This window comes from Vipera berus (assembly GCF_964194415.1).
Source record: "Vipera berus genome assembly, chromosome: 1".
Lineage (NCBI taxonomy): Eukaryota > Metazoa > Chordata > Lepidosauria > Squamata > Viperidae > Vipera > Vipera berus.
Genome location: NC_138202.1, coordinates 276,332,362 through 276,344,882, shown reverse-complemented (window position 1 = coordinate 276,344,882; position 12,521 = coordinate 276,332,362). Strand labels below are relative to the sequence as shown.

The following is a 12,521-nucleotide window of genomic DNA, read 5'->3' as shown; positions in this document are numbered from 1 at the left end:
CATGCCATGCTTGCTTTGTGCTTCTTTAGGATGAGAAGTGATATTTTTTATGAAGGAAGAAGACTATTGTCTTTAAACAATATCTTTTGTTGCCCAGAGATTCTGGGAAGTGTAACTTAGCAACAGCAGATTGGTGCAGTATATCTCCTGTCTGTCAATAAGCTTCCAGAGAATATAAGTATTAGTTAGGCTTTTACATTAATTCAGCCTACATTTTGCCCTTTCCACACATATTTGCCAATTATATGAAGGCCAATTCTCATTGAATTGCACAGGCTGTTAGCAGAACTTTAGATTTTGATAAAAGCTAAAATGAACTGTGCAAATTCAGACAGGTTGATTGATTATTGCTATCAGGTTGTTTTTGATTCCTAGCAACCACATGGATAGACTTTCTCCAGGATGATTTATCCTGTTCAGCCATCATCACTGTAACCAAGTCAATCCACCTTACAGCTGGTCATCCTCTTCTTCCCTTTCCTTCTGCCTTTACCTGCATTAGATTCTTTCCCAGAGAACTACCTAGGACAGGGCTTTTCAACCTTTTCACCCCTTGTACCACTTTTAGGATATGGCAACATCCGAGTACCACCAGTTGCCTAGCAAGGTGTCAAAAACTTGATGACTCCCCCCCCAAAGGAAAAAAAGTGATGAATTACAGGTATTCCTTGACTTACAACAGTTCGTTTAGTGACTGTTTGAAGTTACAATGGCACTGAAAAAAGTGCACCCACAGCTGAGCAAGACACCTGCCTGCCCGCCCGGCGGCACTCTTGCTCCTGTCCGAGGTTTTCATTGTTGTGAGCATTTCTGTTGAGGATTGGCAGTGGGGTTGGGGTGGGGTGGGTGTTTGGTTTTTATTCCCCCCATCTTCTGGGTGGTTGCAGCAGGTTTTGGTCACTTCAAATGACCCTGGGACACTGTGACCATCATAAATATGAATCAGTTGCGAAGCATCTGAATGTAAATCACAAGACCCTCGAGATGCTGCAATGTTCCAGCTGATCAGCACTTCTTCTGGGCTCAGAAGCACCAGGAACAGCGCCAAGGTCCAGCTGGAGCCTGGTGCTGATCCTGGTGCTTCCACTGAGCCCTGATAGCCCCGAAGAAGTGCTGATCCTGGCGCTTCCGCTGAGCCCTGACAGCCCTGCAGCTCCAGCCATCTCTCGCTCAGGCTTGTGCAGTGCTGCCACCGGTTCAGCTCATTCCCCTCCCCCACTACCTCTTTTCTAGGATGGTCACGTACTACCTGCCAGGTGCCAATGTACCACAGGTGGTACCCATACCACTGGTTGAAAAGCCTTGACCTAGGAAACCGAAATGAAAGAAATTCTTTTCAAAAACCCACAAATGTGAATCTGAATCCTCCTAAAATATTGTTAGTGATTTAGAATATGTAAAATAAGAGAGATAGGGATTGCTTTTATTTATCTCTTTAGCTAACCTGGTGAACCAGATTGTGTAACCAAAGCCAGTGCAAGCAAATTCTTTATATTGGGAAAAATGTCACAATTAGACAAGGAGAGAGAGCTTTGTTACTGATGGATCTACTTTCTAACCACAGTAAATGGTTTTACCAAGACTGTCCCACAGTTTTGCTTTAGGGTTTTGCGTGATATATTAGCTTATAATATAAGCTAATAATTCTCATGAAAGTGGGGATATATAAAAAAAGGATTTTATGAAATTGTGCAGTTTGACAAATGCTTGTTCATGTTCTGTTTCTACCAGTGTTTGTTTTATATCCTTGTAGCCTAACTCCCCTAATTGACAATAGTGACAGTTTAACAGACTGCACGAAAAGCATTGAATAGTGTTTAGTTCACTAGCACCTGAACCAGTTTTTCTTAACTTTTGCTTGCTAATGTATTTAGCCAAGGAATGGGCAGCTGATTCACACTCCGTTTGCATTTGAAGATAATAAAAATTAATGAACTGATCCTTCTAAAACAGACATGTCAAACACAAGGCCCGGGGGCCGGATCCGGCCCGCGAAGTGGTTTCATGTGGCCCGCGAAGCCATCCTGGAAACAGTGAGGGAACGGCCCCCACTGCCTTGGCTCTGGCCCAGGGACCCTCCTTCTGCCAGAGACCCTCAGATCTGTCCCACTCCTGCCCAGGCCCCCATAGGCACCCTTGATGCGAACGATGTAGAGCTGGCCATGCCCACCCAGTAGGCCATACGCACTCCAGCCACGCCCACCCAGTAGGCCACGCCCACCCTGGCCATACCCACCCGGTCCCCCCGAGGGTAACCACAATGGTGATGTGGCCCTCAATGAAATTGAGTTTGACACCCCTGTTCTAAAACCTTGCAGGCTTCTTACTTAGTGCCATTTGTTTGAGAAATGCAGCTTTCATAAGTACAAAAATCCACTAGTTTTTCTCCTGGGGGAAAATGGGTTTTAGAGTCTACTCTAATGTAAAGTTTGGAAACGAGAATTATTTCTCCACCTTCCACTAGAAAGATACATGGTCAATGATATATCAGTTACCAATCTTCTTTACTTCCTCTTTTGAAATATCTTAGAAGCAGATCACTTAGCAGCTCTCTGATAGTAGGAATGGTATTCACTGCCTTACATTCAGAAATTCAGCTATTGAATGATGTGCTCATAGGCATCCATGGCAACTTCATATTTGATTGTTTATATTTGTTTTATTTAATTGATTTCAATTTCTGCAGTTCTATCAGAGTACACAGTTAGTTTAGATTTCACAGCTGTCCAGAATCTTATGAACTAGTGAGAGAAAATAAACCCCTACCTTGTCCAATTAAATAACTGCTAACAATCTGAGCAAAGGCCCTGCATATTTCACCTCCTATTTGTTATATAATTATAATTATATAATTATAAATAATACCTCAGAATATACTATGGCTTACAATTTTGCTCATGTAGCTAAAATATCCTTTCTATAATGTGAACAGTGATATGAAATTCATCAGTTTCCAATATCCCATTTTGATCAATAACATGGCATATATTAATATATTGTGGGTTTTCCCCCTAGGCAGAGAAAGCAGAAGGCTTCCTCAACCTTCCAAACTTCACAGTGGATCAAGCAACAGAATGCAAGAAAAAACAGTAAGTCCATCATTCTGTTTCGGTCCTTGGGAAAGTTACAAATTATTTTGAAGTTACAGTGAATCATAAAGAATAAAGCAGAAGTTGGGATTGAATATTACTTAAAAAATAATCCATGAAAATCCATGATATTGGTTTATTCTGAAAAAGAAGAACACAATACTGCACCTTGATAGACCCCCCAAATTTTGTATTTCATTACAATTATTAGAACTTACCGTATACATAAGATTTTCCTAGTTTAGTGGTTGTTTTCATCTCTTGACACAGTATGGATTTAAGCTGAAATATAAGATTGAAATTGCCCAAATGATCTTCAGAGCAGGATCTTCTTAACTCCCTTGAATTAACTGGATATTTTGCCCCACAATTATTATAGTCTTCTGGAATACCTCATGGAGGTAGGTTTCAGGGATATTTCACCGTATCGAATTGTTTCTGATTCTTTCATTCAACCTAACTTTTAGAAAATCTAATATCTTTCACATATATTTTAATTTGTTTTGGAAGTGCGATGAAGATCACACATCCACAGATCAAGACATTCTATTTCGCAGCAGAAAATGTGCAGGAAATGAATATGTAAGTAAAAATAAATACCCAACTTCAGTTTCTTTAAGTTGATTGATTGTATTGTTTTGATTATTATTTCTATTAGACTGTTGTCAGAAGTGTCAGTTCAGTGACACTAGTCAAAGTGGTGGTCTAGAAATCAGGAGAGGATGAGTTCTAGTCCCATTTAGGCATGAAAATTAACTGGATGACTATGGACCAGTCACTTTCTTTCTCAGTCCATCCTACCCCACAGGATTGTTGTGACAAAAATCGGACGAGGAAGGAGTATTATGTATGTTCACTATGTGAAGTTACCTATAAAGTAGTAAAGGCAGGATAAAAAATTGTAAAAAATAAAATAAAATAATAAATAACATGTTGGTCCAGAAGAAGTCTTTTTTTTTGCCTTTGGACTCCATAGCTTCCTCATCACATATCTTCACAGCTGAATGTAAAATCAAATAAAGATCTTACATCTCTTTCTTTTTCTCATCCACTGATCCATGCAAACATATCCAACTCCATCTTTGCTATGCCTGAAAAGTTTCAGAGTAAGATGTGTGCAGGAAGATTGCAAACAGGGAAGATTAAACTTCCCCTCTCAGTTCAGGAAACATGTCAGGAAACTGTATAAATGTTTTGTATAAATGATAAATAAATTTCAATTGTGAAGGAAAAGCCACTTTGCCAGCCTAATTGTATATGGGCTAATAATGATGGAGAGCTGTCGGCCACTCATTAATGTTCCAATGAGGCCTCTTTTTGTTTCTCTTTTCCCAAGAGACAAGGCTTCAAGGAAGAGTTAGGACCAGTTAGACTGCATCAAGGGTGCAAGCTAGAAGAGCTATTGTTGCTTTATTGTGTTTAAATGAATGCATATTAGTTTACACTGTTCTAAGACAGACTTGATAGGACATTCCATTCAAATGTATCTCCATTTTAAATTTCAGGTGGCTAAATAAATTAGGCGTGGCAGTCCTAGACAAACAGGCTAATAAAAAGAATGAAGAAGGTAAGTTCAGATGTCAGCTTTTTACAAGGAATCACTTTGTGCTTTTGTATACGAAGACTACTATTTGGAAAAATAATAATAGGGAGTTTAAATATTTGATTAGATCAAGATGAATCCCTCGGGAAGGATTTACGTAATCTAAATAACATTTATGACCTATGGATAGTATTGAACATAATACTTCTAACATAATATTTTGCAGGATAGGGACAGGATTTTTCAAGAAGCTTGGTTCTGGGATATGGGAGGACTTGGTTCAGTATGTATTCTTAAACCATCTTACTTGATTTCTATTTGTACCAATATAACGAATGTAGCAGTTATCCTTCAGTTTTCATGATGTGATATCAGCTAAAAAAGGTACAAAACACATATGGAAATGCACATTTTAGATTAAAATGTGTGCAAACATTCATTAATAGGATCAAGTGAGTACAAAATGTTCATTTCGGGTGAAATGTATCAGACTGTATATTTTATGGGCAAATACACTAACATTATATGAATGGTTGTGTAATATCCTGGAATTGCGTCTCCGCTATCTCCAAGCGGTGAAGCGCTCCGACCCTCTGGTTTCTTCCCGAGGCTCCGGGAGCGAGGATAAGCAGCCACCTGAGCTCCGGCTGGTGTACTTGAATGCCAGGTCCGTAATCAATAAGGCTCCTCTCATCCGGGATCTGATTGAGAGTGAGCATGCGGACCTGGCTTGCATTACGGAGACCTGGTTGGGCCCAGAGGGTGGTGTCCCTCTGGTTGATCTTTGCCCACCAGGTTTCCGGGTGCTTCACCGACCTTGGGCTCAGGGTAGGGGCGGGGGAGTGGCAGTAGTTATAAGGGAGACTCTTTGTCCTCAGGAGTCCACCATCGTCCAAATAGCCGAGTGTGAGTCCCTCCTCCTGAGATGTGGCCCTAGGGCGCAGTTGGGCTTGCTGCTGGTGTACCTTCCGCCCAGTCGCACAGCGGCAGCCCTGCCTGAGCTTCTCGATATCCTCTTGGGGCTGGTGGTTGAGTTCCCCAAATTTATGGTTTTGGGTGATTTCAATCTACCTCAGGATCATCTGAGTTGGCCCGAGAGTTCATGGGTTCCATGACGGCCATGGACCTGATGCAAGTAATTCAGGGCCCGACTCATGTGGGGGGCCACACGCTCAATTTGGTTTTTCTATCTGGACGGTGGTTAGATGATCTTGGTGGGGGTTCCCCAATTGTTATACCCCTGTCATGGACCGATCATCATCTCCTGAGGCTGATCTTCTGTTTTGCCACCCCCCGTTGTGGAGTTGTTGAACCATCAAGATGGTTCCGCCCCAGGTGCTTAATGGACCCTGAGAAGTTCCAGGCAGCACTGGGGTCTCCACCTGCCTCCTTTGCTGACAGCTCGGTTGATGCCTTAGTGGAAGCCTGGGAAAAGGCTGCCACGGATGCACTTGACCGAGTTGTTCCCTTGCGGCCCCTGACCCGGTGCAGATCCCAGTTCGCTCCATGGTTTTCCGCGGAGCTCCGGGAGATGAAGCATTGGAGACGGGGCCTAGAGAGCTGTTGGAGATCCACCTGATCTGAATCCGACCAATCGTGACTAAGATCCTTTACTAGATCTTATCTCGTGGCAATGAGGATGGCGAGGTCTAATTACTTTGCTACACTCCTTGCGTCCGCATGGCTGGCTCAGAAATTCTGGGAGTTGAAGTCCACGAGTCATAAAAGAGCCAAGGTTGCCTACCCCTGCCCTAGGCCTACCATTTACAGTAGTTTGCTAGTAATAAGTTGGCCATAATATTTTTTTAGTTCCACTGGAGAGGACTTTTCCTCAATGGTTATCTTCCAAAGAGGTTGAAACTAGAATTCCCAGAATTCCTATTGAGCAATGCTAAGTCATTCCATTCTAAGAGATGTAATCACAATGTTTTCTGGTGATTAGAAAGGTAGTATATGCAAGGATTTATTTTGCTCCTGTACAGTGACTTTTACATTGCCTTCCTGAATAAATTGCATACCTCTTTTGGTGTTTCTTGCTAAAAGAGGCTTCATAATTCCTATTCTATTCTATTCTATTCTATTCTATTCTATTCTATTCTATTCTATTCTATTCTATTCTATTCTATTCTATTCTATTCTATTCTATTCTATTCTATTCTATTCTATTCTATTCTATTCTAGAATAGAATAGAATAGAATAGAATAGAATAGAATAGAATAGAATAGAATAGAATAGAATAGTAGTTTGCATTCAACATTCCCTTTCTGAATGATAGGGTCAGAAACCAATCTGTTCTGCTTTTCATTAAAGTGATCATGAAACATGCTTTCTGCTTTACAGGGCATTAAATAGAATGTCTTCCACATTTTTAATGGTTACAATCTTGTTTCAGAATGCTATAGTGAAAGTGAGCATGAAGATCCAGAAATAAATGCAGAGACACCACCCCCTCCATATTCAGATGAGTTGCTGCTGTCTGATTTGGTATGAATTATAGTAATTAACTTGCTTCCATTTGCTAAATGGCTTGTCCAAATGTCACTCTGTAAAGTTTAAAAGATGGCTCCAAGATAAGCAACCCATAGAAAGAGTTGTGAATTGTTTATTCTGTTTAAAGCCAGTCATGTGACAAAATAAATGTTAAGCAAATTACTAGGGTTTTTGTTCCTTTTAAAGTATCACTTATTTTGCACATTTTATACCAGGTGTCATGTAGCTCCTCTCCTGGCACTTTATAATATCAAAGTGCATTAAAAAAAGTTAAGACAATGGTCAAGATGGTACAATCAAAGCACTATGCATAAAAAGGTGGACTTTTGATCAAACATCAAGGGCTGTCCTGTTAACATTTTTTTTTAAATAAAACATGCACAGTGGGATGCAAGGAATTGAGTGGAAAAGTTTAAAGAACCATCACATAAGCACACCATGGTCCTCTTGCCTTACAACTATTTGATTTATTTATCAAATTATTTAAAAAACAAAAAGGTCAGGAGCACAACATGGATTTCATGGATTGTAAGTCCCTCTTTTCCAGTCCAGAATAACACCACACACACACACACACACACACACACACAAACACACACACTGAATTCCCCTTCACAAAGCTGCTGATTTTGCTTTGCCTTCCCCCTCTCCAACAATAAGGAACGTTGTTGTTTTTCCACTGTGCTTGAGTGTCCCTGCTCCTGATCCCTGAAGGAGTATTTAAGAGCACCATTGGCAAAAGTAGCTCTCTTTCCCTGTTCTTCTTTCACCATGTTTTCTTTCCTTGGGGAAGAAAAAGTCAAAAACAAATGGACACATTAGGGACTGGGATATGATGAAGCCCATCCCTCAGAGCATCAGGAAAGGAACAGAAAAATGGCATCTTTGTCTGAAGAGGAGGTTAGAGATGACAGGAACTAGGAAGAAAGAAAGAAGACTTTCTACTATTCTCCAACTAACAAGGGAATACAGTAAGGTATTTGGGTTGTGCTTCTTCTGGAAGCCAATTAGCAACTAAAATGAGTTTCTCAACCTCAACAATTTTAATACGTTTGGACCTCAAGCCACAGAATTCCCCAGCAAGTAGACTGGCTGAGAAATTCTGGGAGTTGAGGTCCATGTATGTTAAAATTGTTGAAGATGAGAAATACCGGATATGTGACAGAACATACAGACCCTGTACAAAGAATATTTTAGCTAGCATTAGTAAGAACTTAACCAAAGCACCACAGTCAGACAAACTTCTCATTCTTGATTTAGAGAACAAGCCTTTCAAAATGTCATCTTCTGGACTATGCACCTGATTATTTTGCTTCCAATGAGAGAGAAATGTGGTTTGAAAACTCTATGGTTCATTTTTTAAAATAAACGTAATGTACCTGAGACAGACTCTACAAAAGCTTTGAGGAGTAAAATGATTTGAGCTGCCTCAGTGTTTACCCTGAATAATGTTTCCACGTAATTCAGACAGCCCAGTTTCTAGCTGTTATCCACAAACCATGACTTCTAAATATTCACCAGTGAGGTATTTTACATATAATTAATGGCCTTTTGCTGAGGGATGGAGGGATGCCTGGCTCACCCAGGTTTTAGCCTTGTCAAGTCTGCAAATATCAAAACAGAAATTATGTTATTGCAAAGAATAGAAGGCCATGTGATTGCCAATATTTTCTCCTAATAGTTTTTGGCTGTTTTAGTAAGATAAGGCAATCCTTTCCAACTGCCTCCAAACCAGTTCAATTCTGTGATGGAGAATAAGTGTATGTGTGCACCCACATGCACATACATGCACCCATACACAAGTGTTCACACGTACATACATGCCTATGCAAGTCAGGAGTGAAAAAAAATAATCACATTTTTCTACTTTATGGTGAAAAGGTCTGTAATTCTGAAAACCTTCTTACCAGGGGAAAAGGCTGTTCTTGCCTGTTTATCCTGCTGCCTTCCTATATTATTCTGAGAGGCCCTCCAACCTTCAGAACAGATTTTTCATGGAAAAAACTGTGCAGATTGTCCTTGACTTAAAATCACAATTTAGCCCAACATTTCTGTTGTTAAGTGAAACATTTGTTAAGAGAGTTTTGCCCATTTTACAACTTTTCTTGCTACAGTTGTTAAGTGAATCACTGAAAATTGTTAAGTTAGTCACATGGTTGTTAAGTAAATCTGGCTTCTCATTGACTTTGCTTGTCCTAAGGCAGGGGTCTTCAAACTTGATCCTTGTATGACTTGTGGACTTCAACTCCTAGAATTCCTCAACCTGGCATGCTGGCTGAGGAATTCTGGAAGTCCACAAGTCATAAAAGGACCAAGTTTGAAGACTCCTCTCCTAAGGTCACAGAAGGTGAGCACGTGACCCAAGACATTGCAACTGTCATAAATATGAACCAGCATCCAAATTTCGATCACATGACCAGAGAGATGCTGCAACTTGAAAAATGGTGACAGCCCACTTTTTCTCATCCTGTTGTAACTTCAAACAGTCACTAAACAAACTGTTGTAAACCAAGGACTACCTGTACCAATAAAAAAGAAATCATTTTTTCCCTCGAGAAGAACATTTCCTATGGAAACTCTGGGCCTAAAAACCTGAAAAATACTCTCTAAAAATGACAGTTAAATAACAGTGTAAAGAATGGTGGCCAACCAATTCTTGAATAAGCCCCAAACTTAACAAGGGGCCTACTAAAGGAGATTTATTTTATTTTATTTTATTGGATTTATATACCGCCCTTTCCCGAAGGAATGAATAAAATGTCCTTCTGGGTCAAAGTGCTTCGAGTCACACCATACCTTTTGTCCATTTTCTAGGGATGGAGGTATTATTTTTCCTGGTTTTTAAAATGTGTTAAACCTAGCTCAGGATTAATATCGTAGTTTTCGTCTGTCTCAGAACTGCAGCAAGAGGGGTTTAGCTCAGCTGAGACCACAGGCTACAGTTGTCTCCAGAAGTTTTAGAAGTAGTGCTAAGTTCCAGACATCTAGCTATCCAAGGAGCTGTATGAAAGCAAATTTATTGATTCTTGGCAATAACAACAATGCAATCTTTTCCCTTTTTAAAAAAAAAATGTTCTGGAAAACAGGCCGGACAAGAGCTTTCCTCAACATCACATCTTTTAAATGAAGTACCACGTTCCTTATCTTACCCAGAAAGCAGTTCGATGAAAACCCAAGGTTCCTCTTCTTCCTCACTGTGCAACCTCTTGCATTCGGAGAGACAGTCGTGGCTTGACTTAATTAGCAGCTCTTCTGCTCAAGGAGAAGTGGACAATCAACCTCCAGCTGCCTGGGGTGACTCTGCGGATACTGATTGCCAGTTGACAGACTATAATGAAACAGTGGAAAGTTTTAGATCCAAGGAAAACATTCAGAATACAGTGAATGAAGACAGATCTTCATTAGGCAATGCGGATAATAACTTAGCTGTACCTGGAAACATAGCATTGGCAGCTCTAAGTAAAGGTGAGTAAAACAAAAAGCTACCTTATACCTTATTCTAGTATCTCCTCCTTTTTGCTTTCAATCCATCTTTTAAATCAAAATTGTCTTACAAAACTAGAAGACAGTGTGAAAACACAATACAGGTAGACCTTTCTTAACAACCGCTCACTCAGTGACATTTGAAATTATGATGGACCCGTCCCCACAAGGCATTTGCAATCCAGTTCTGGAGTTCCGAAGATGCCCCCACCCCATAATCATGTGTTCACATGTAGGCACTTGGCAGTTGGCCCATATTGTCATTTGCAGCATTCTACATGAGTTACATGAGGCTGCAGGAGCTCTGATGGTGCAGTGGTTAGAATGCAGTATTGCAGGCTAACTCTGCCCACAGTCTGGACTTTGATCCTGATGGGGCTTGAGGGTGACTGGGCCTTCCATCCTTCCAAGGTTGATAAAATGAGGACCTAGATCCATGGTGGCGAACCTATGGCACGCGTGCCACAAGTGGCACAGAGACCCCTCTCTGTGGGCATGCATGCCATTGCCCCAGTCCTACCCTTCAGCTGGGTTTTATAAAACCATTTCACTTTAGGCCTCTGCCGCTGTGGGCAAAAAAAAAAAGGTTCAATCAATCAATCAATTTCAACTTCTCGCAGAAAAAAAAGATCTTGCAAAGTTGGAATGGATTGAACTTTTTAGTCCCACCTAGTCTGCCATTACCACCGCAGCCACGCCCACCCAATGGGCCACACCCACCCAATGGGCCACGCCCACCCAATGGGCCACACCCACCCAATGGGCCACACCCACCCAATGGGCCACACCCACCCAATGGGCCATGCCCACCCGGCACCAGACGATACATAAGTGGGTTTTGGGTTGCAATTTGGGCCCTCAGTCTCTAAAAGGTTCGCCATCACTGACCTAGATAGTTGGGGCAATATTTTAAACTGTCCAGAGTGTGTGTAAAGCATTATGGGTCAGTATGTAAGTCTAAGTGCTAGTGCTATTTCTATTACATGATCATGATATTCAGCTGTTTTTGCTGGTTTCTGGTAAAAGAACCAACCATTGAAAAATGGGTTTGTTTAACAACCACTGTATTTGCTTAACGACCATTCATAAAAAGATCATAAAATTGAGTACGATCACGGTGTGACTTGCTTAACAACTCCTACGACCCATGACTGTAATTTCAGGCTCAGTTGTAGCTGCAAGTCAAGGACTGCCTGCAAAAGAGATGGTAAATAAAAAAGAAAGCATTGGTAAGCATTAGAAATGCTTAATGTAGGTAGGAAGACAAGATAGATATCGAAATAAAAATAAACATTTCCAAGAATGCACATGATTTTGCTTGAAGGAAAGTGTTGGACAAAGCTTCTTCCCAGAAGGTGATTTAATATCTGAGTCATTACAGCTGAAAATTGTTTCTCTGGTTAGAAGTAGGCAGGTACCCTATAAAATTGTCTGAACTTTAATGAAATAGAGTCCAGGATTCTTGTACTTTCAAAATCCAGGTAACTGGATTATTTTGAAAAATAGCCGTCACATATACTGCAATTCAGCCAAGATACAAATCCTTTGGCTTCTGAGTTAAGAAAAGAGTTATACCTATTATCTGGAAAGAAAGTGCTCTCCTTGAGTTTTGAGGACCTGGCTTTTATTCAGGCCTGAAGCTAAACCAAAATAGATCTTGATTACTCACTTTTCGCAAGACATCTGTAGTTGGATGTACAGATATATTTAAAATAAGCCAATGATCAAGAGCCATTTCACTTTGATTTCAGACCAAGATAAAGCACCAGAAGTGCTTTGGATGCCCAGACAGGCTGTTTTAATTGGAGGACACATGGGAAGAAAGCTATTGTTTGTGTGTTATCCTAGATTTTCTATATTAATACAACTCCCAAGTGATGGTATATATTGGAATTTTCAGGGGGGGTTCCTTTTC

At 40.6% G+C, this 12,521-nt stretch overlaps 1 protein-coding gene across 2 annotated transcripts in view; it reads left to right on the top strand.

The window, feature by feature from the left end:
* The window catches only part of IPCEF1 (interaction protein for cytohesin exchange factors 1), a 44,427-nt gene that overhangs the window by 20,849 nt on the left and 11,057 nt on the right, over window positions 1-12,521 (top strand). For both annotated transcript variants that reach the window (XM_081319409.1, XM_081319410.1), the window contains 5 exons: window positions 3,016-3,089; window positions 3,600-3,671; window positions 4,595-4,656; window positions 7,026-7,117; window positions 10,210-10,588. In XM_081319409.1, the coding sequence (XP_081175535.1) occupies window positions 3,016-3,089; window positions 3,600-3,671; window positions 4,595-4,656; window positions 7,026-7,117; window positions 10,210-10,588 (679 nt within the window). The remainder of the gene's footprint in view (window positions 1-3,015; window positions 3,090-3,599; window positions 3,672-4,594; window positions 4,657-7,025; window positions 7,118-10,209; window positions 10,589-12,521) is intronic.